We start from the raw sequence: 24,373 nt of genomic DNA, 5'->3' as shown, positions 1-24,373 counted from the left end.
AAAGAGAGAGACTTTTTTTTAACTCCTTTTTATGCATTTATTTTAATTGAAAATAGGGTCTATGTATTTAATTGCTGCAGTTGTTGTGGATGTCATTGTCTAGTCTATTGTGTAAGACTGATCATGCTTTTGTTTTAATCACATTTGAAACAAAACTGAAGATGAATGAATGAATACCTCAAGGAGGTATTCAGTAAAACCTGAGCCACTTCATGACCCCTATAGACCATTTGATCAGCATTAAGCTGTTGCCTGATAACCCCCCCCCCCTCACCTCCCCCCGCAGTCAGCTGTGTCCCGATTGATTCGTCCTTCTGCAGTACCCATTGCTAATAATATCAATGGCTGCTGGGCTCCTTCAGGGAACCATCGTCTTCTCCACCTTAGATCTTCGTAATGCTTTTCATTTAGTATGTACCAGACAGGGTGACGAATGGAAGACTGCATTCAATACACCCATAGGCCACTAGGAGTTCATGCCTATGCCTTTTGGGTGGACTGAAGGACCATCCACCGCTTTCAGGAAGGTTAGGGGGGGATCCAGTACCTTTGTATTGTGAGAGATCATCAGTGAGTTCCCCAAATTCTCTGCACAAGGACATTCCTTATCCAGTTCCACTGGGTTGATCAGCCTTCTCGTCTGTCTGGGACCCAGACTTATGAGAACTTTTGTGTTGTTTTGTTGTGTTTGCTTTGTGCAGGCTGACTTTGAGCACTCAGTGTTGGAGTCCTTTGGATCTGTGAATTAGTTCATTCCAGTTATAAACACCACACTATTGCTAATTTAGTGTCTGCACTCTAGTTCTAGTTGGTTTGTTTAAGCATTTTTTCTATTTCCAATGAGGATTTTATCATTCATCAGTTTTGGGCTGTCAGGGCACACCGTCGGTTGGTTTGCAAACTACCTGTCTGACATGACAGTGTGTAAAGGTTCAGAACCAAAAATCAAATGTTTTAAAAGTATCCTCAGGGGTTCCACAAGGCTTGATTCTTGGGCCGCTTCTTTTTACCATCTATATAAACGACCTTGATAATAGTACCATCAATAACTTGCACCTGTATGCTGATGATACCGTCTTGTACACCTCAGCATTTTCAATTGAGATTGCTATATCAAAAATCCAATCAGCTTTTAATCAACTGCAGAACACCTTTAATAATTTAAAACTGGTTTTAAACTCTACCAAGACTAAATATGTGCTGTTCTCTAAAAGCAGAACCAAACTCCAAAACCTGCACCCGATTACTACAAAAGAAGGACATTTAATCGAACTAGTAACCAAATAAAAATACTTTGGTATGTTAATTGCTCCCCCGTGAACCGCCACCTTAACGTGGTGGGGGAGTTTGAGAGCTAAACTGTCAGGGGCTTAAGCCCCTGGTAGGGTCTCCCATGGCAGACAGTTCCTGGGTGACGAGTCAGACAAAGAGCGATTCAGAAGCCTCTGATAAAGAATAAAACCCAGGACTCAATTACGTTCCCCGGATTGGCATCACTGGGGCCCTACTCTAGAGCCAGGCCAGGGGTTGGAGCTCGCAGTCGAGCGCCTGGTGCCCTTCCCACGGTCCCTGGTCGGACTCGAACTCGAAGCCCGAAGGAGTGACGTGGGACCACCCTCCCATGGGCCCACAACCCGTAGGAGACCTCAAAAGGGGCTGGTGCAATGTAATTTGGGTGGCAGTCGAAGGCGGGTGCCTCGGCGACCCTAACCCCAGTCAAGGAACTTGGCTTACGGGACATGGAATGTCACCTCTCTGGGAGGGAAGGAGCCTGAGCTTGTGCCAGAGGTTGAAAGATACCGTCTAGATATAGTTGGGGTGACCTCCACACATAGCCTGGGCTCTGAAACTCAGTCCTTAAAGAGGGCTGGACTCTCTACCACTCTGGAGTTGCTCATGGTGAGAGGCGGCAGGCTGGTGTGGGCTTACTCGTGAGCCCCCATCTCAGTCGCCAAGTGTTGGAGTTCACCCCGGCGGATGAGAGGGTCATGTCCCTCCGCCTTCGGGTGGGGGACAGGTCTCTGACTGTGGTTTCGGCTATGTCCCAGTGGCCCTCCTTGTCACAGCACAGATTAAAACGTTGGTACCTTTTAATTTACTAATGTATTCTTGGGTTGGTACTGCTTTAACTCCAGCAGCTCCTGGAACTGAAGAGCAGCAGCAGCTACAGACTGCGCTGTCAGGACCAGCTCCTGCTCTCTGTGCCCAGAGTGCAGCACAGAGATGGAAAAAAGGCTTTTAGATTCGCTGCAGCACAGTTTTGGAATGAACTCCACAAAGAGTTTAAATCAAATGAGTTTGTTTCTCTGGTCTGTTTCAAATTACGTTTAAATGAACATGACACAAAACTATCAAACTGTAAATGCTTTATTTAAGACTTTTTTATGTTGATTGAGAGTGAGTGTAAATGAGAAATGTGTGTTATTGTTGTTCTGCTGCCTCTTGGCCAGTACGCTCTTTCAAAAGAGATTTTTAATCTCAATGAATTTTTTATCCTGGTTACATAGAGTTTAAAAAAAATAATTTAAACTGAACTTTGGATTTTTTTCCTGCATCTGTTTCCACCTGCTGTCACAATCTGTGCAAAGCAAATAACAATTCCTTTAGCTGTGTCAACTTATAAAAAAGTTCAAAAGCTGTCATGTGGCACCTTAGCTTTAAAAGAATAACAGAAATCATATTAGGTATAAAACACTTTAATAAATAATAGTAGTGTTGAAAGAAAAAAGGAAACTAGCAAACCAAAAACATCACCAAGTTTTGGAAAAGGTAAAGCAGGGCGAGCACAATATCAAATTTAAAGACAGAAACAAGCGTACGTTCTCCTTGATCGTCAAAAAGTATCAAATCAAAAAAGCACATTCATACTCAAATAAGAACATTTATTTTACTGCAGTGGTGGAAATCCCTAACATTTGTGTCTGCCCCAGAATCCTTGGAGCACAAACCGCATCAAATACAACACACGTTGTTCCCTTCATTAAACCAGAAAAACACACAAGCATCGTTACAAATGAAAAAGTGGAAAAGAGACCCTTTTTTAAAGCACACACTCATTCCCGCCCCTGCGTCGTCCGTGATGAGAGGAAAGGCTCCTGAGCCCCTCGTCTGTCCACCGCCAAACGTTTCAGAGGATCGGTGGAGTGAGAGCGGAGGACGCGCTTTACAGTGTTTGGACCCCATTACTCGTCAACTTGTACTGAAAACAGCTCAGATCAGGGTAGTTTCAAGAACCAACTACACAACTTTCAACATCATTGGAGTGCAACAGACAACAACTAGAACTGAAATTCTATCGGACATTTTCATTCTTTTAAATAAACTGTAGATTAAAAAAAAAAGTTTGTAAAGATAAAAAACGTAAAAAAAAAGGCAAAATAACATTCATTACAGGCACTGCACCTTTCTTTTCCTGGTGATGCTCTTTCAGTTGCGTCAGATGCATCAACCAGATCTTCAATTTTGAAAAGCCAAAAAAAGGTTTAATGTGATGTTTTTCTAAAGCCAGGAGTACTAAAAAACACAAATATGTTGTTTTTTTCTTTGCACAATTTCTGCAGCTAAATACTTTTGATATCTGCATCAGCGACACAGAATTGTGTCGATCAGAGGAAGCCCGTGAGGTGTTCGATGAGGTGCATCTCTGCTGTTTTGGATGAGATACTATCTGCAAAAAAGAAAATGAAATCCATGCTAACTAAAGTCATGCCATTCCATTACTTCATCAAGAAACAAAGCTAAACAGACCAAAAAGCATCTACTAAGCCTTTCTAGAAAACTGCATGTCCTCTAAATCCACATGTTTCATTTCTCTTTACAGAGGCCTGAGTCTGAACGAAAAAAGGCACCGTTTGAAACTTTTTAAATTTTTTTTTAAAGAAAGGGAGTTCTTTGGAATTGTGGAAACCCTTCCCAAACCATATTCTGATCCTTTTAACAACAAAAACTTTGTAATAATGAAGACAACCTTTCCAGTGACTCACAGCTGTCCACACAAACAGCTCCAATGCTGCTTCTTACCAGGACCAAATACTATACATATAAATTACATCCTGTCAGTTACTACAATTCCAAAGTATTTTCTCTTAAATTATGACTCACGATGGAGTTTGACTGAAGGAAAAAAGCTGCATAAAATCTGTCATGGTCTCAGTAGAAACTAATAAACGGAATGACAAAAAAACTTCTTACACTTTAGAAAACTATAGTACAAAGCCTCACTTAACTTACTAGACTCAAATATACACAAACATTTCTATATATTTACATATGTACATCATAATAAAAAATTGTATTGCTTTCTTAAATGTTTGTCGGTATAACGTTTTCCCTTTTGACGTTGGAAAAAATCAAGCGAGTGAATGAAAAGAAAGAAAAGGACAGACATGTGAACTGAGGGCATGAAACTCTCTGGTTTGTAGAAAAGAAATAATGACAAGTATGAGAATTATAAAAGTGGAAAAGGGAAAAAAGGGAAGCAAAGATGGACATGCAAGCATCGCATGTTGGACTCTGCGTTGATTAAAAAAACTTAGATTTTCTTTTACTGAGATTGTAAAAAAAACAAAAAAACACAGGGTAGCCCACTGCTTTGGGTTAAGGCGGATAACAGAAATGACAAAAACCTGAAGCAACAGAAATTCCTCATCCCAGTATTGTCACAGACGACAAAACCTACAAATCTAAAAGCTGGGACTTATACTTTCATGCCTACCTCTTTCTTTTTTTTTTTCTTTTTCTTTTTTTAAATAAGCCACTGTGCCTAACAAATGTAAATAAGGAGTGCCAACCAAAATCCAAAGTTAAAGCGTGTGTAGTTTTCACTTGAGGTGCTTTCAGGAGTCAGTTGGTTGTATCCATGTTGGTTATCAGATCACACATACTGGTCTTTAACGTCCTCGCTGAGCCTCGCAGCATTCAAGTTTTTACAGCGGTTGTCTTTGGGGCTGTAAGCCATCCGTGGAAGCAGATTCCCGGGACCACTGTGTGATGTGCAGATCAGCCCCCTTCTGATCAGCACCGCCGTGTTCTGGGGTTCCTTTACGTAGCACTTCTGATGTGACAGCTTGTTCTCCAAACCCGACACCCTCTCTTCACCCTCCTGGTTCTCCCCACTGTGCTCGTCCTCCCGCTCCCCCGGCCCCTCGTCACACGTCCTGTCGGAGGGGCTCATCAGCTTCTTGCATTCGTAGTAGATGTCCATGTCGCGGTTCACTTTGGGGGAGTTGCTCTGGTCCAGCTGGTTGTTGACCTGGATCTCCTCAGACGTTGGTCTCTCCCGGCCTTTCTTTCTCCTTTGGATCCTCCAGACACAAATGACAATGCAGAAGATCCAGAGAAGACTGAAGACGACACACAGCACCGGGACCAGGTAACCTGGAGACCAGAGATTCAGATTTGAAACTGCCACGAGTCAATGGTTAGATGGAAAACCACCTCTATTACAGTCTGAAAATCAGACATCATCCCTTCACTCATGGAGGCGTCACAGTGTTTAAGCCTGTGCTCCTCAGAAAACACACGGCAGGGTGACACATGGAACGTTTGCCCTAAACTGTCACCTCAAAATTTATTCACGGAAGTACAACTAGAGGTGTAACGATTAATCCACAGATCGATCGATATTCATACGATCCAACCAGATCCATCTGTCTGTGGCAAGTTGTTTACCAAATCTACGTTTACCGTAATAAATTTGTTTCAAAGTGAGATAAATCGATTATATCGATCCTATAAAATACCATCTAGATTGAGGTACTGTAGATTTATTTCCCTATAAGGTAAACCAACCAATCACAGCAACATGACGTGTGATGTCATTAACACGGATCAGTCCATCATTCCAGTCCAATGTGTGGACAGACTTTGAATAAAGTCATGTGACCATCCAGTGTCTAGAATGTTCTAAGAATGTTCCCTTTGGATTCTTTGGATGTGGAAAAACAACAGTGGTGAACTTTAGGAAACTAACATGTGAATGGATTTGACATTCATTCTAGTTTACTTGTTTGTTTGGACACATGTTTCATTTAAACTTGATGATCTGGAAGAAATCCAAGAATCTGGAAAACTGTTCAGTATCAGGAATTTCTGTCTGAGTCACACTGCTGGAAGTTTGGATGAAGATGATCTGGATCCTCTTTTGGTCAGAGAATTGGATTGTTTAACGAACCGATATGGATTATGAATCGTTTCGTCAACCAAATGAATTGTTACAGCCCTACGAACAAAAATCAAAGTTTGTCGGTTTTATCTTAATTTGTGTTACTAAAAGGTGGTTAGGTTAGGTTAGCGGGTTGGAACAATACAGGACTGTCCGTCTTGATTGTGTATGTCTTCGCAGTACTTTCTAAAATCATGTGGTTGATGGAAGTGGGTGACTCACCCACAGAAGGACACTCCACCCTCATCTCAACGTTGACCTCCATCACAGCAGCAAAGATGCTGCTGTTGTGGTGTTTGGACAGAGCTCCGGTGATGGCGCCGACGGCCTTCTCCACCTGTTTGCAGTCACTTTCTTTCAGCTGCTTGTTGTTCTCAAAAGACTAAAGGGATGAAAAAAAGAAGACAGGAGAGGGATTTATGCAAAAAGTGAGAGTTGAATCCCAAATCTTTTGTCTGATATTTGACAAAGTTCTGCATAGCACTAGAGTCAGAAGCAATGTTTCTAGTTATTTTTAGTTCATTTGATGTGCCTTTGCATGAGTCTAAGCTGGGAGTTACTGTCCTCCATACACGTTCATATCCACTAATACTGCAAAGCTGCTGCTGAAAGTCAATATTTGCCATGAAACAGCATCATTCCTAGAATTAATCAGTAGTTTTCTATATGAATCCAGGAGTTTTGTTTAAACTATTAGGAATAACCAAAGACATATAGACCTTGACTGATACTTTTAACAACAAAAACTTTGTAATAATTCATTATTACAAAGTTTTCGTTGTTAAAAGGATTCTTGACATTGAAAAGATTTAAAAGATTGTAAACCTTTTTCCGGTTTTATGTTTTGTATCTTACATTTAGCTTAGTATTCTTATTCATTTATAGTTTTCTATTTGTTTCAACACAGAGTTTAGAACCTCTAAATGTCCAGTAGGTGGCAGTAGAGGTCTTCTTCATACTATAACAGAAACGAGTTACGTGTAGATCCTTAGAGATCCAAAAACACAAGATTTCAACCTCTAATTACTAAAGGACAAAGCTGACAAATGTCAGAAATCTACAGCTCCGAAAGTTTTAAAAACAATTTTAGGACATTTTCATAAGAATAATTCAACAGAAGGTAAATTATTGATTTTACTAGACGAGTGACAATGACTGTTGGAAACTGACCCCAAGATAAAACAATAACAACACTATTGGTAATAATTATTATAAAATAATACAATTTTAAAACAAGAAAACAATATTTCACTAACAAAAATAACAACTTTTATTCATGGTTACATATTTTAACAATATAATAGTGGTTCTAAATTCTTCCACACGCTCCTTTTCAAGTTCAGTCATGTTTGAACCATTAGGAGCCCAAGTCCCCTCGAGCAATCATCATTCCAGAAATGTTTGCGTTTGGAAATTATTTTATTTAAACAAAAACATGTAATCAAAGTCCCACTCCGATCTTCTGATTTATTTTCAAAGTGTTCCCAGTCATCTTTTCCTTCTTATTATGTCATTTTAGCCTAAATCTAAAATGTTTTATTTTCTAGGACATAGTTTCTGCAGAGCAGCAGGAGATCTTTAGAAAGTCCCCTCTGAGTTGTGGATGTTGGTGCGTAGTAAGCCCCTCCCTTTGTCCCATCATCCCCTTGTTTACACATTCTCTCCTGCTAGTTTACAACCCCTCCCAATCTAACATGATCCCTGCAACAAAAATGGCAGCAATATCAGATCTATCTATCCGTCCAATTTAGATCCAGTTTCCAGGAAAACAAAGAAGTTCATGGATCTATTGGTCTGCAGGTGGATAATCAGAAAGGGGCGGAGCCACGTGACTTTGGCCCCGCCCACTGTAACTTCTACATCACTGCTACAAGCTTTTTCCAACAGTGTTTTTTTCGTCTGCTCCTTATTTACAACTGTTTAAATACATTCTCAGAAATGCTGTTTTAATCGTAACTTTCTTCATAAATGTCCTCCATGATAAGAAAAATGCTACAAGAACACGTTAAAAACACAATTTTGATTGGAGTGGTCTTTAAAAAGTCAAAACCAAAGTGTATGAACACATGGCGGCTATCGCCTCTCTACTTTAGAGACGGGGATCAGATGTTTAAGATGATTTGGGTTAGACTACTATCTCACTGAATAGTAGAAGAAATACTTTCAATTACAAACCGCTTATGTATAAATGCAACCACATGAGTCTGTAGGGGGGCGGTCTATCCTATTTTGGTTCAATAACAGAAGCCTGCAGGCTTTGTGTTTTCCTCCTTCCTGCTCAGTACTGACTGGTTTCCAAAGCTTAAGTGATGTGATTAGAGATTCAGCTAAAATCTGGTGCCCAGCAAGGAGAGACAGACAACAACAACAAAAATGCAATGCTTTGAAAATAATTAAATGCTCCAGTTCAATACAAGCTGACAGCAAAGATTTAAAGAAACAAAAGGCATCAGGTTGTTTCTGCTTTTTTTTTTTGGAAACATTACTTGAAAAATATTTAGATTTACTAAAAAAACAAACATGAAAAGAGCATGGAAAACGGGATATTCACCATGGCAACCTCCACAGCGTCACTCCTCAAGTACGACAGATCACAAAGGATAAGCAGCACATGCTCCGTAGCCAGCATCCGAGTCACAGGGAGGTACTTCAGCTCCCAGCAGACGCTCTCCACTGTGGTTCCCTGAAATCCACACAAAACACGCTTCAGTGCCTGACGAGGCAAAGATTCTCTTTAGGACGATCGAAGACCCAGTGGCGTGTGTTGACTGAACCCCCCCTCATCCGTCTGATGGTTTGGAGCATGAGTATGGATGTGAAGTAGCTCAGCAGAACCTCTTGTGTTCTTACGTTTTTCTTAATCATTTGGCGGTTGGCACTGGTTGCCAGAGCAGATGAGTCTCCTTTCATCTGTACAGGGAATTATTCATCTTTCAAAAAAACAAACCTACTACTCAGTTGGTTAAAAAAAACATTTCTCTGTGTGTTGCTTGGTTATGATCGAAGACGTTACAGGATGAAGATGGAAAACTTGGCAATGTGTGCAGGAAGAGAAGGAATGAGAACCATGAGGTGTGCAAAAGCAATGTTAGGAATTGATTAATACAGGTGTGCCTGCTAAAAAAAATGGGGGAAGACCTCCATCTGTTCACTGGACACACTGAATCCATGGAAATGCTTTACCTGTGGTATTTTGTCTTTGTTGAAGATGAGCGTGACGTGAGCACAACGGTTGTCCAGGTAGCCACTATTGGGCTCACACTGAGTGTGAGGGGCTGGGGAGGGGTCAGGTGCTGAGCACACCCCCCACTGACGACACGGTGGTGAGAGACAAGTGAGGAACGGATGCTGGACGCACTCGTGACCCCCAGGACAGGCCTGGGCACTGGTTTCAGCTGCTGATGAAGACTTTTCCAGGAGGCAGGGCCGCCGACCACATCTCACCTGGAAAAGAGATGTTGGGTGGGTTTAGAGCCCAAACGGGGTTTTTCATGAACACCAGGACCCTTGAAGCACACATCATATGTCATCTACCTTGGTACAGTGGACATCTCCATTGACACACTGGCAGGAGTTGCACTCTTCCTCCCACTGACTGCCATGAGGGTACTGCAGCCCACTGTGACGACACGGCTTCACCACTTCAATCACTGGATGAGAATAAAATTAGAAATGTGCGCCTTAAAAATTGAGGGAACCTAGGACGCTTAACGATACTTTGTGATCACTTTGAATTTTTTTTCAGTACACATGATAGTCTTAAACGTTGCTTTGTTATGCTAGTAAAAGAAAAAGCAGCACATTTGGAGAATGCATTTTAAAAGCAGTGAACCACTTGTGTTTTACGTAAGAATGTGATGACATACTGGTAAGAGTTTTGGTTACATCTCATTGTCCTACATCCCAGTGGAACAGTTTTAGGGGAAAAGGACATCAGGCTAATGGCTAAAAATGGAACCAGGAGCTTCTATCAAACTCCATCAAAAACAGGCGTGTTAAACGCTGGGGTGCTTCCACTCATCTATGAAACTGGTTTCAAAGCAGTCGTAGAACACACCTACGGGTTAAGGAGATGCTCTTTTGACAGCATCCAGGAGGTGGTACACAGTCCTCAGAACACTTCAGCTTAGAGATTTAGAGAAGGTTTTTTTTAGAAAGACATTAAAGTTACTCAGGATGGTGCATTGGAGATGCTCAGTTGGATCAAAACCAACTCTAAATATGCCGCAGCAACTGAAATATACAAAAGTACAATTTGAGATCCTGCATTATATCGGCTGGTTCTTGTGGTTTGTTGTCACTGCAGGCCGATGGGCCTTCATGACACAGGAAAGGCTGTGCCTCACTCTACAGGCTACTCAAGGAGCCAATTTGAAATTGGACTTATTTGGATAGGAAAGTGGAAAAAACCAAAGTCAATTTCTTAGACAAACAGCCTTTCTCTCTCACATCAATTAATGTATCAGAGGGTTTTCTTTCATAGATGGCTGATTAATAGGTGGCCATTTCACCAACGTTGCTGTGGTTTGAATAAATGAAGATCTGATGCAACAAATCCCATTTCTCATGCTTACAGGATCTTTCAAACCTGAATAAAGGAAGCATTAAACCAGTCTTTATGGATGCAATTATTTAGGCAGTTATAAACACCACAGGGATTTGCTTTGCTTACTCTCATGACAGCGAGGCCCAGCCTTTCCCGGAGGGCAAACACAGAGGTAACGGTTGATCTCGTCGACGCATGTAGAACCATCAGCACAGGGAGACGACTGACACTCATCTATGTCTTCAAGAGAATAGAGAAGAAAAGAAACTACCGGTACTTTAGTGAACTTCAAAAACACAGATGATGGAGAGTGAGTAAAAAACTTCAGTTTCCCTAAAAGAGCAAATACAGATGCAAAACTGATTTTTTTTTCTCATTGCTGTGACGATAAACTTTATACTGTATATTTGCTTCACCATAGTGAGGAATTCTTATTTTATTTAGTTCATTATACACATTTTTAGTGCCTTTAGAAGTGCTACCAATTGCTAATTCAAGAAATTCGTCATCCAGATGGAATCAGGAACAATCTTTACTGCCAGGGTCACCTGACCCCGGCCACAGCCCAGCCACCCTCACCCCACTGGCCACTTAATTAAGTCCACCTTACTAATACTGGGTTGGACCCGGTTCTAGCCAATGAACTTTTCCCTTCATAACTGCATTTTTCTTTGGTGTCATAGATTCAACAAGGTTCTGGAAACATTCCTCAGAGAGTTTGGTCCATGACAGCATCACACAGTTGCTGCAGATTTGTCTGTCGCACATCCATGACGGCGATCTCCCGTTCCACCATGGGGGGTCCAAAGTGGTGTCATGGTGTGCCATCTCCCACACCATGACACCACCTCCAGCCTGAAGCATTGATACAAGGCAGGATGGATCCATGCTTTCATGTTGTTGAGGCCAAATTCTGACCCTACCATCTGAATGTGGCAGCAGAAATGGAGACTCATCAGACCAGACAATGTTTTCCATCTTCTATGTTCCAGTTTTGGTGAGTCTGTGGGAATTGTAGCCTCAGTTTCCTGTTCTTAGCTGACAGCAGCAGTACCCGCTGTGGTCTTCTGCTGCTGTAGTCCATCTGCCTCCAGGTTGGACATGTTGTGCATTCAGAGATGCTCTTCTGCAGACCTTGGTTGGAACCAGTGCTTCCTTGAGTTCCTGTTGTCTTTCTATCAGCTGGAACCAGTCTGGTCGTTCTCGTCTGACCTCTGGCATCAACAAGACATTTCCATCCACAGAACTGCAGCTCCCTGGATGTTTCCTCTTTTTTTGACCATTCTCTGTAAACCCTAGAGATGGTTGTGGGTGAAAATCCCAGTAGATCAGCAGTTTCTGAAATCCTCAGACCAGCCCGTCTGTCACCAACAACCACGTTCAAAGTCATTTCAATCACCTTCCTTCCTCATTCTGATGCTGGTTTGAACAGCAGCAGATCGTCTGTACCATGTCTACATGACTAAATGCATTGAGTTGCTGCCATCTGATTGGCTGATTAAACATTTGCGTTTATGAGCAGGTGGACAGGTGTGCCGGTGCGTGTAGATATCTCTAGATACTTACTGATGCGACAGTCTGGTCCTGCAAATCCTGGTGCACATTCACAGCGAAACCAGTTCACACCATCAATGCAGATGCCACCATTGTAGCTGTTTGGAAGACATGGAAAAACGCTCGGTTTGCAGGGTGTCAAACTGACCTCAAACTGTCTTTTTGGGTTGAACACCCCTAAAAGTGCTTCCCATAAATAGATACAAAATTTGTAGCTAAGAGGACATAAGGTGTACAGATAATACTCTTTGTGGAAAGACATGTGACACAAAAAAGTAGACAACTATGAACAAACACATTTGAAATTGTATATTTGGCCCATTCAGCCCCAAAGTCACTGTAGAAGCTGATGACATGCTCAGCTGTGAATTATAAAATGTTTTTTTGGTGAAAAGAAACCCTAAGTGGTCATTATCATATCCTTAACGGTCGGAATGAAGACACTTTTAAATTGTAAAAATCTAGTGAAATATGCTGAAAATATGCATAGAATATGTTTGATCAATTAAAAAATAGGTTGTTTTTATTTCACTTTATTACTGCTTAACAATCAAACTAGTAATAAATGTGAAAATGTCAAAAAATGTTTTTCCCTGTTAGCAAATAGAATAAAATATTAGGGAAAATGTGAATTAGGGTTTTGGAGCTCAGGGATAACATTATTTAGTAACTATAAGGTTCTACATCTGGAACTCATAAACAGCTGTAAACCTCCAGGTCATCAACTAAACCCAGCAAATGTGGAGAAAAGCAGAGAAGTGAAATCTCCACCCAGTCCAATGTGCATTTTAACAGTATTCATAGCCATAAATGATGGTTGATAATCAGAGGAAATGCACAATTCATGGAGAAAGTGATCAGTCTTACCATGGATGTGGTTTACAGTCATCAACATCTGCAAAAGATAAAATGTTTTATGCATCAAAACAGAGCTACTGCACTTTTGTTAAGATGAAGGAAGAGAGCCTACTTTGTGTACACGTCAGCCCTTCCCAGCCTTCTTTGCAAATGCAAGTGAAGGAGTCTCCAGCCCCGACACACGTCCCGCCATTCTCACACGGACTCGAATCACAAGAGTTGTTTTTGCCTGACAATTCGAAATATGTCATTTTTTAAAATGTTAGGATTACAGCAACGAATTCAGCTTCCATGCTGGTATCAAAGTGCTTGATCATGATCCGTCCAGCCGGTGTCTCACCTGTGCTGCAGGTTCTTCCTCCCCACCCTGCAGGACAGCTGCACACGAAGGAATCGCCGTGGTCGTAACACGTCCCTCCGTTATTGCAGGTGTTGGAGTCACAGTGACTCTCACCTGAACAGAGACAGCATGACTAAACGATTGCAAATGTTTCGCTGTGTTCCAGCGCTGGTGGGCATTTACCGAAGCCAGGATTACATCAGAGGAGACAAACATGTCTGAACAACAGAGCGTGAGGGCATCGTCATCTTAGAACAAAGCACAAATACTACCGCTAACTCTTTCTACCTCCCAATATGTGTAAATACTCAGTTTCCCTCTTCAGACGTATTTAATGCTGTTTCTTAAAAGTGTCAAAGGCTCACGTGAGTGGCAGGTTTTCCCCTTCCAGTTGTCCACACAGTTGCAGTAGAAGTCGTTGAGGAGATCGACACACTGGCCGCCGTTCTGACAGGGAAGTCTGCTGCACTCGTTCACCTCTGAAAGCAGACGCATCAGCAAATCAAAGAAGCACAAAGTCTCTTGTGTTAGCAAAAGCAACACCTTTTTATCAGGTAAAAAGCATATTATTTTTTTGTAAGTTTATTGTAATCTTTTTTTTATATAAAACTGTAATTAAAAATCTAAAATACTAACAAAAAAAAGAATTTGATTTTAAGGAGTCTGCAATATATTGAAAACATTTGACTATCCTAAAGCAAGACAACTTTGGGGAAAAAAACAAGGATATTTACACCCAGCTACCGTAAATGAGATGCTTTGGCATCTCTTTATGGCAGAAGTGTTTTACTTTAATCTGACCATTTTTAAAAAAAACATCTTTTAATAACAGTGCACTGGAATTCACTGAGGTTTTAAGCTGCTCCTTTTGTCTCAGAGACTAACCTAAACGACACACTGATACCTGCTAAGCCCATTCCACCTCCCCGCTGCACCCCCCACACCCACCAGAATCACAGAGGAGGCCTTCCCAGCCGCCTGGGCAGATACACCGGAAGGAGTTGATCCCATCAATGCAAGTGCCTCCATTTTTGCAGGGGTTGGAGGCACAGTCATTTATGTCTGCAGGCAAAGAGTTCATTTTGGGGTTTGGTCACCTGGGTTTTTAAGAACAAAACATTTAAAGTAAAGGAAAAAAACAAAACCTTATTCCAAACAGCTTTGTGGTCATATTTTATTCAATAAACTACACAAATCAGATCTATCAGTTCCGAGCGGAAGGAGCTGAAAGTCCAACAGCCTCAGCTGTTTGGGTTTTATTAAAACATTTGCAGCTTGCATTTAGGTGAAATATGACAGAGCAAAGACTGATGTGACCTTTTTCCAACTTTCTTGCCACAATCATTTCTTATAACAGCTGCTAAAAAATCCCAAATGTAGCATCAACAGATAATCCTAATCATATCTTTAACAAAAGCTAAACAAACCATTTTTTTTCATAGAAAGGTTTGGGGGTGTTAAAATACTCAAAGGTATCATGGATGCTGTGGTGTGTGTGCCTCCTCTTCTGCATGCTACATTTAGACTGTGCATGCGTTTGGGCTGTTAGCCAGGGGAATAATGACTCACTCTCGTGACAGTAGAGGCCGGTGAATCCCGAATCACAGGAGCAGCTGAAGTTCCCGGCAGTCAGGCTGATGCAGCGTCCGTGTGGTCGACACACATTGGATGAGATGCGCCGCACAAGCTGTTGGGTGTCGTTGGTGAAAACACCAACAGTGCAACTGTCAATTGCTTGAATGAAAGAAATGAAAAGAAGGTTTTCGGTGAGCAGAGGAGGAGAGTTGGAAGTCACTAACATCCTGGGAAAAAAAGGACTTTACCAAGACATGTGTTGGTCTTACAATGGTCCTTCGCTTCTGAACAGGTTTTGCCCTCATGCTCATTGGAACAGCTACAGTAAAAATCATTCAACCGGCGGAAACACTGGGCCTTGTTGTGACAGGGGTTTGGCCGGCAAGGATCATTCTGCACCTTGAAGGGGTAAAAAAACACAGAATCTGATCTGAAACCTTCTGTTCTGTTTCAAAATAGGTACAAGTGCCGTTTTGGAGTTCATGTGTGGAGGGCTTACCTCGCATGTTGCCCCTGTGAAGCCCTGAGGGCATTCGCACAGGAAGTGATCCAACAAAGCGTGGCAGTGGCCACCATTTTTGCATGGACCGCTAGAGCACAGGTTCCTCTGCACCTCGCAGTGGCGACCCACAAAACCTGGTTGGCAGACACACTGGTAGCCATTGGCGCTTTCCTGATGTAGAGACAAGAAATTCAATGTAGGGCTACTTGGAAATAAGTGGGGTACTCCTGCTGCATGTTGACCCGGTTGACCCCTATGTGTGCTTTTCTCTGTATAATAGATTCATTGGAAATCCTTAAAAAAACAAGGAAAGGTTTCAACAAGATTTTATATTTCAGCAAAATGTACAAATGATTTGTTGTATTTTTTGTATTTGTGCAAAACTTTCAATGCTCTTAAGGACTTCTTTTGGTATAATATGAAATGATAAACGTTTGACATAATGAACACTTTGATATGAAGCAATAAAAGCAGAACATTGTGAAGAAAACTTTCTGGGGACTCACCTTGCAGGCTCCTCCGTTCTGACACTGCCCGTGGCAGCTGTTCAGATCTGTGGGGGAAAAGCAGGGCTTCATATTGAGATGAATTTCTATTACTCACTATTGCATGCAGCTACAGAGTGGAAACGTTTTAGTGCCATTAAGGGTTAAGTTTTCAAGGACTCAAAGTGATGCAAAAGCAGACATGCAGACAGTTACGAGAGCAGGTAGTGAAACAGAGCTGCAGAGGAAAAAGTGGTTTAAATGTTCACTTTTTAAAGTGTGAGACGATGTTCTGCTATTACTTACCTGGAGCAGCTTTAAATGATCAATAGAGAGAGGTGTGGGAGATGGAAAATGGAGCTGAAGCCCAGCATTTCTGGCTCAATCACTGCTCTTCCACTTGAGAAACAACGTCATCGTTTTACAGCAATAAAAAGTCGCAAACGCACAATCACAGGGAAGTGATTTCATTTCAGTTCTACACTTCTTTAGCTTTTAGCTGGAACTAGAGACTCTATCATTGGTAGTTTTGAGAAGAAAGCAAACTTTAGAAAAGTGGAAGAGAGGCTGGCGGGCTGAGCAGCTGGGCTTCAGCTGTGAGTGCAGCAGACAGGCAGGACAGGGCTGAAACCGAAGCTTTTCTGGACTCATACTAACTGATGTCACAATTCTGGCCAACCCATCCACGAAAGCAGATACAGTGGTATCCACCAATGAAGTTTTTGCAAGAGTAAGCATTGAGGCAAGGCTTTCCCGCACACTCGTTAATGTCTGAAAATTGAGGACGAGATGAACAAAGACACTTGGATTACCCAGTCACCAAGAACAGCTTATTCCCAACACATCACCAGCCAAGGATTTGAGATTTTCTCAAATGACAGAAACATTTCACTATTTATTTTGTTTTTTTCAAAGCTACAAAAAAAAACGCACAAGAGTTCTGCATTTAAAGTTGCTGAGGTCCTCTGGTTTTATCAGCGGTACTTTTCCTGCAGACCAACACTGGTGCACGAAAACTGTTGCGCTGCCACTTGATTTGCACAGCCGGATCAAGCATACATTCATATGATTTATTTTAAAAGGTTGATCTATATTAAAGATGCACATTTTTATTTGCAGAATTGCTTTCATAAAATGTTTTTTTTAATCCCATTCCATTGTAACTATTCCTGTTTATTTTGTAATCTAACACCCTGATAGATTTGGCATTCAGTTTGGCGACAAATCATTAGTGAAAATACACATTGTTTCAAATTTTTTTTCAAAGTCCTTAAAATATTAGTGGATATTTCAATAATATCCACAAAAAAAAAATCACATTTCAACCCAGCACAACCACTACGTACATTTTGTGCCTTTTCCACGTCTTTCATGATTTGTTCGTGATGTACACTATATTACCAAAAGTCCTGGCTCACCTGTCTTTACTCACATATGAACTGAACTACCGTCCCATCCCTAACCCCTAGAGATCAATATGATGTGGATCCACCTTCTGCTGCTCTTACAGCTTCAACTCATCTGGGAAGGTTGTCCATGAGGTTGAGGAGCGTTTCTAGGAATTTAGGACCGTTCTTCCAAGAGGTCATTGATAAGGTCACACTCTGATGTTGGTGGAGAAGGCCTGGCTCTCAGGCTCTGCTCTAATTCATCCCAAAGGTGTTCTATGGGGTTCAGGTCAGGACTCTATGCAGACCAGTCCAGTTCATCACACCAGACGCTGTCCTCCATGTCTTTGTGGACCTTGCTTTGGTCACTGGTGCACAGTCATGTTGGAAGAGGAAGGGGCCCGCTCCAAACTGATCCCACAAGGTTGGGAGCTTGGAATTGTCCAAAATGTTTTGGGTATCCTGAAGCATTCAGAGTTTCTTTCACTGGAAATAATGTGCACCGATGTATAACTTCAAAATCGTGTATACGGGACTCAGATAACCGGTACTTTAAAATTACGTAACTGATGTATGAATTTTGAGCCAGATCTGACTTTTATGTTGGTTTACGTGTTCTTTCCTTGGTTTATTTGTACTTCTTCCGTGGTTTTAACGTGCTTCATTCCTGATAGATCTGTGAAAATTTCACGTAAAGACTACAACTTTTCTCACTTTGTCCACGTATGACCAATTTTTCTCCGTGCAATATGCACAACATGTACGTGGTGGCTGTGGGACACGGCCTTTATATGACAATCCTTTTACATAATGGCATCCATGAAATACTACAACATTTTTGCTAGCACTTCCTAGAGAAATTTCAGAATGACTTTCTAGTGGCAAGACTATTTTTTTCCTAAGTTTTCCACTGTTTTCCACCCCCCCACCCCCTCCCCCTGTTTATACATACCCCTCCCTCAGGGTTAATGTCTATGTTGCATTCCCTAAAGGGCAACCTGCACATTCCAAGTGGTCAGTTTCAGAGGCAGCGGTTGCCGCACCGCCTCGCCCACTCAGACCATCACAGTGCATTTATACCAGTCCCAGGAGGTAAGCGGCACCTGTTAGGCTGCTGAAACGCAACACCCGGACCTTTTCCTGAAAACCCAACCTCCCCCTTGACTACTGCCCTGTCTCCTTTTGCTCTCCCTCAGGTACCAGTGCCACCTCTGAAAATGGAAGAGCTCTGGACAGTTGTAACCCTAACCCCAGCTTTTCATCTGCCTTCCTCTACACATGTTTACAGCTTAGAACAATGCTTCCTGTATGAAGCCAAAGGGTTGTTTTCCTCACCGTAGCCTTACTATTACTCTGTTATGGCCTGTCTGGAGCCAAAGATAGCCCCCCCAGCAGGGAATATTTGGCCGCAAGGCCAGCAGTTGCCAGGCTGTGGAATATTTTTAGCCTCAGTCAAGTCACCTGGCCTGAGTTGCAGATGATCCCCAGAAAGTGTCTCAGCTGGGGGTGCGTATATACAAACTCAGAAAAGTTTGAAATGACACTGAAGCAGTTGCACCAATGTTTAGCCAACAGAACAGCCTGATATGCTGTAACTGTGCAAACCAGACTCCTATAATGAGTTATGATGCATGAGTCGACGTGAGTGCCATGCACATAAACACACACACTGGGTTTTTTACAGCAACTCTGAACCGACATGCATGTATTATGGTTGTGGTTTTCATGGCGAACCCTTTAATGCTGTTTTTCGTGATTTTTTGGCAGCAGATCCAAACGTGCACGGATTAAAGATCCTTTTACATGACAGACAGACGTACCGATCTGGCAGGTCTTGCCGGTCCACGACGGAGTGCAGAGGCATTCAAAGTTATTTTCCATGTCGATGCAGGTCCCACCATGAGCGCAGGGGTTCGAGGAGCATTCGTCTGTGTCTGAAATAGGGCTCACGTTAGACGCAACGTCACACTCGCATAAAGCGGGTGCATTTTCCTTAGCTGTACACACCTGTCATCCCTCACAATAAAACAAAAGAAGAGTCTGGAGAGCAATACTGATTCAAAGATGTCTTCTTATAAATCAAAAGCCTTTCTGGTGGGGCTTAGCTGAGTAATGGATGACCCTTCAATGGGTAACCTTTCTGGATCTTGTCCATGTAGACAAGCCCAAGGCACAAATGAAGGCAATGCTGTGTGCAGCTTTCTGCTGCTTTGAGGCCACTTCAAGCTTGCTAACATTTCTTAGCTGAACAAATGGAGTGACAGTGGATTGCTGCCATATTAAGGACAGTGGGTAGAGAAGGTCAGGCCCCCCCAGGTACAACGTTGTATTAATGTGCAATAAAGAAGGCAAGGAAAAATGGGAAAATCTTTAAAAGGCATCAGAGAACAGATGAGACATTCTTGAAATATGTAAAAAAAAAAAAAAAGGTTTAATTTCTGTCATTTACACTTTCAAATGAACAGAAGACAAAACAATGGTGTGCAAAAGTTTGTGCCCCCTTGCAGTATTTATTGCATGCCCTGCGCCCTTTGGAAAAGCGGAGACCTGACCGTGTCATGGATTGTTCCTAATCATCGTTTGTGAAGACCCGGTGACTTCAATCTTAAAGACTTGAAATAATCTGAGTCATGTGACCTTTGCCCCAACAATCAGCATCATGGGTTCTTCCAAGCAGTTGTCTAGAGCCCTGAAACTGAAAACAATTGCTGCTCACAACGCAGGAGACGGCTACAAGTAAACCACAGAGTGTTTTCAGATGCCAGTATCCTCTGTTCAGAATGTAAGTAAGAAATGGCATCAACATGAACAGTGGAAGTTGAAGGAAGATCTGGAACAAGACCAAGACAAATCTCAGACAGAGCAGCTCGCAGGATTGCGATAAAGCAAGTCCAAACCCATGTTAGACTGCACCATCCTTCCAGAAAGACCTGCAGATTTTGGAGTTACACTGTTTTACTGTAAAGACATACTTGTACAAATATGGTCTTTATGGAAGAATCATCAGAAAAACACCTCTCCTACGTCCTTGCCACAAATTTCAACCTTTGAAGTTCACAAATGAACACAGAAACAAGCCTGATGCATTTTAGAGACACATTCTGTGGAGCAACGAGGTTCAAATGGAACTTTAAGGTCGGAAGGAGCAAAGGTACGTTTGGAGAAAAAAGGGACCAGAGTTTAATGAAAAGATCCTCTGTCCAACTGTTAAGCATGAGGGTGGAGCAATCATGCTCTGGGGTTGGAGTGCAGCGAGCGGAACAGGAGACATTTCACGAGTAGAAGGAAGACTAGATTCACCCAGATTTCAGCCCTAACATGCTGGCATCTGAGAAAAATCCGAAAATAAAGAGAGGGCAGGACAAGGCACTGTCTCTGCAGGGGGCCCAAACTTTTACAACGCCATTATTTTGTTTTCTGATATTTTGAAAGGAAAAAAAGTGAATTTGACATGTAAGGAATCTGTAATCTGATGTCTTTCCTTGGCTTTTTTATGCCCAATGACAGAACGTTTTACCAGGGGTGTCAACATTTTTGATCTCTCACCTGTAAGTAAGTGAATAATTTTGCACTGACACCTAATGTATTAGCTGAGAAAACATTGCTGTCAATAGCTCGTCTTAATCTGGCATGTCTTTCAAAACTTGAGCAGTAGAAAGGGTGACTGATGCAGCAGCACCACCTTTTGTGGCTAAACTGCTTTAAGCAGGAAAATCTGAAGGTGCCTACAGGAACAGTTCACGTCATGGACCTTTGGATTACAGTTACTTTTCATACGGACCCGTTGTGATGACAACATCTTTGATTTACTGTTTGTTCATCAAGCATATGCTTCTCTTAGTTTTCATACTTGTTGTCAATATAATAATAATGATACGGAGCATTTCCTGAGTAAAATGTCACTAAAGTAAAGCATTACATTACAATAACCAGTGTCATATATTACTCTTTTGGTAGAGAGGTACACCAAAGCAGTATAGTTGTATGTTAAAATAAAAACATCTAATGTAGGAAAGTCCATCCATCCATTTCTTAAACTGCTACATCCCTTTCAGGGTCACAGGGTTGCCAGATCCTGTCCCGGCTTTAAGGAAAATCAAATGTATTTGGTTATTTTCCTGGTGCTACTGGGTTTTAGATGACAGTATATGGTTACATTTTTGAAACAGAAAAAAACATTTGTTTTAATTTATTTTAACAACAGTTGGTGCATTTTCGAGTCTCTCACCTTTAGCACAGGTGGGCCCAGACCAGCCAGGAGGACAGTGACACTCAAAACCTGAAGGAACCTCATGGCATGTCCCTCCATTAGCACAGGGGTTGGACACGCAGGCATGTTCAACTACACAAAGAGCCGTGTCAAATTTAAACGTTCTCCAACATCTTCCTGGTTTTTGATTTGCCCACTCACCAATCTGGCAGTTCTTTCCTGAGTAGCCGTCTGGGCACGCACAGTTATACTCGTCTGGCTCTGTGTTCATGCATGTTCCTCCGTTTTTGCACGGCCAGTTGGTGCCACAGTAGTTCAAATCTGCACAGCAAAGTTAAACACTCATTTAATCACATGCAACATTTTCGGACAGAAGATATATTTACAATGATTATTAAGACGGTGGCGCAGTGGTTAGCGCTCTTGCCTCACAGCAAGAAGGCCTCCGGTTCAAGTCCCAGCTAGGGGACCTGAAAAACTACATCAACGGGGGACCTTTCTGTGTGGAGTTTGCATGTTCTCCCCATGTATGTGTGGGTTCTCTCCGGGGTCTCCGGCTTCTTCCCACCGTCCAAAAACATGCTTCATAGGTTAATTGGCAACTCTAAATTGTCCCTAGGTGTGAGTGTGAGAGTGAAGTGGTGTGTGTTTGTGGACATTCTACCCTGCGACAGACTGGTGACCTGACCAGGGCATCCCCTGACTTCGCCCACAAGTGGCCGGGATAGGCTCAGGCAGCCCCGTGACCCCGAAAGGGAAAAACGGTTAAGAAAATGAATGAATGAATATAAAGATTTTTAGTTTCTTAAATATGTGTGTATAACCCCAAACCCCCCCCGCTCTGTGAGTGGTCTGGTCCCCTGGGGCCTGAAGGTCCTGTGCAGGATCTTAGCTGATCCTTAGTCCTTCTGGACTAAGATCATCATTCTCCCAGTGAGGGGGTCACCGCCCTGAGTCTTCTCTGTCGCCTTCACCTCCCTCTTTCAGTCCTTGGTGTTTCTTGATACTCTCCCCTGAAGTTACCATCCTTTGGGATCTATCACTTGGGCCCTGTTCTCCTACTCGCCCAGGATTGCTCGGTCCGGTCTGTTATCATTTTCTCTGTACCTGGACGTCCCACAGGAGGTTACCCTGGTCTTTCCACACTACCTACTAATGTGATTCCCATCTTGACGTTTCAGCTCATTCTCAGCACAGATGCTTCTGTATGCTATACCAGCCATTTGGCTATGCATGCCCTACCTGCTAGCATCTTGCACCCTGCTGTTGTGGGCTGGATTGTGCAAAGCCAACCTCTTATTTAATTTTCATTCCTCCAAAATTGTGATTCAATTCCATTTTATTTATATAGCCCCAAATCACAACAACAGTCGTCTCAATGGGCTTCGTTCCAGTAATTGTGAAGTAAACATGAAATCAAAAGGATCATGAATGCATAGAACTCAATAAAAAATCTAAACTGACTAAACTAAACTAACATCCCTGCCCTCAGACCCTCCTTCTCGGTAAGTTAAAACTCCTAAAAATAAACAGATTCCAGAAAAAAACAAAGAAACCTCAGGGGTGTCCACATAAAGGAGGGATCCTCCCCCAGGACGGACAGGCCATGGACCAGAACTCTTAGAGAAGAATTAGCTTATCTAACGCTACAACTACATGTTTCAATTCCACCAAATGAGCTTCATCTAGATGGAGTGGGGGGACGGCTGGGGGTGCGAGACGAGCCAGAGGCAGGATCCACAGCCAGGTGTAGGAGCAGGAGCAGAGAGGAGGTTCACGGTCAGGTAGAGGAGCAGAGACGAGCCAGGGGGGAATGATGCAGTACATGTCTCACATACTAGATTTAACATAACCACAAAGGCTTGGTCATTTTGGAATCAAATCAGTTTTTGTGCTTGCACTTCTGAAAATAACTTTTAAAGAGATATTTCAACAGAAAAAACATTGAATGTACAAGGACACTGGAAGTTGTGACATTGTTTTAACTCAATGAAATAAGTTTGCGCTGACCTTTATCACAGAGAAGACCTCCCCAGTTCTTCTCACAGGAACACTCCCACGGCTCGTTGCAGGTACCGTGGAAGCAGCCGGGGTAAGGCAAGCACTGGTCGCACAGCAAGCCGTCCCATCCATACTTGCATCTACAAACATAACAACCCAGAGATTTTTTTATTCAGACACAAACCGGTGACATATGTGGCAGACCGGACCAGACTCTGGAAAAGCTGAAAGTAGGAGCAGAATTAATCAGCCCCTTTTTGACATTATCACTTTCATAAGCAGCCAAACTGGAATAAATAACAGAGAAAATAATAAATAAATCCCTTTCTACAAAGGGCAAATTTAGATATTAAAAAATGTAACGTTAGTGTAAAAAGTCAATGATTTTTACAATATACAGAAAACAAAATATTAACAAAGGATGTAGACTCTAATGTGTATAGTTTCCACCAGCAGATAATGAAACTCGTCATAGTCTTTCTTTGCTTAATGTTATCCATCATTTAAAAAAAAGGCTGCTTTACATTAAGAGCATAATAAGCTAAATGTAGCTATAATGTTAAATGTTGAAAAGCTGATAATGGTTAAGCTGAAGCCCTGGGATCTGTGGCTGTAACTCATCGGCTTATCTCTGAAAATGTTGGTCACCAATTCCCAGATTCCTCACAATTCTGAAAAACCCAGAAAACACGGTGCTGGACGTTTTTTCATTTGTCTGAAGGGATCACTAACAGTCGCCTGGTTGGATTTT

At 42.1% G+C, this 24,373-nt stretch overlaps 1 protein-coding gene across 4 annotated transcripts in view; it reads right to left on the bottom strand.

The window, feature by feature from the left end:
* Positions 1-2,680: 2,680 nt before the first annotated feature.
* Positions 2,681-24,373, bottom strand: part of LOC101163046 (protein jagged-2) — a 69,015-nt gene continuing 47,322 nt past the window's right edge. Inside the window, exons 6-26 of one of the 4 annotated variants that reach the window (XM_020713456.3) lie at positions 23,632-23,762; positions 21,823-21,942; positions 21,640-21,753; positions 19,232-19,345; positions 16,681-16,794; positions 16,045-16,091; positions 15,536-15,709; positions 15,285-15,435; positions 15,031-15,195; positions 14,410-14,523; positions 13,827-13,940; positions 13,462-13,575; positions 13,234-13,350; positions 13,131-13,158; positions 12,276-12,361; positions 10,836-10,976; positions 9,698-9,813; positions 9,347-9,607; positions 8,715-8,846; positions 6,386-6,545; positions 2,681-5,376 (exon numbers count right to left, since the gene is read on the bottom strand). In XM_020713456.3, coding sequence (XP_020569115.1) covers positions 4,874-5,376; positions 6,386-6,545; positions 8,715-8,846; positions 9,347-9,607; positions 9,698-9,813; positions 10,836-10,976; positions 12,276-12,361; positions 13,131-13,158; positions 13,234-13,350; positions 13,462-13,575; positions 13,827-13,940; positions 14,410-14,523; positions 15,031-15,195; positions 15,285-15,435; positions 15,536-15,709; positions 16,045-16,091; positions 16,681-16,794; positions 19,232-19,345; positions 21,640-21,753; positions 21,823-21,942; positions 23,632-23,762 — 3,016 coding nt within the window. In that variant the 3' untranslated portion in view covers positions 2,681-4,873. The remainder of the gene's footprint in view (positions 5,377-6,385; positions 6,546-8,714; positions 8,847-9,346; positions 9,608-9,697; positions 9,814-10,835; positions 10,977-12,275; positions 12,362-13,130; positions 13,159-13,233; positions 13,351-13,461; positions 13,576-13,826; positions 13,941-14,409; positions 14,524-15,030; positions 15,196-15,284; positions 15,436-15,535; positions 15,710-16,044; positions 16,092-16,680; positions 16,795-19,231; positions 19,346-21,639; positions 21,754-21,822; positions 21,943-23,631; positions 23,763-24,373) is intronic. The other 3 variants (XM_011490664.4, XM_020713457.3, XM_011490665.4) reach the window with 3 other exon arrangements.

The sequence above is a fragment of the Oryzias latipes genome, chromosome 22, assembly GCF_053564925.1.
Source record: "Oryzias latipes strain Hd-rR chromosome 22, Olatipes_Hd-rR_3.1".
In the NCBI taxonomy this organism is placed as follows: Eukaryota; Metazoa; Chordata; class Actinopteri; order Beloniformes; family Adrianichthyidae; genus Oryzias; species Oryzias latipes.
The sequence above is the reverse complement of the archived record's forward strand: the minus strand, read 5'-3'. Positions and strand labels throughout refer to the sequence as shown.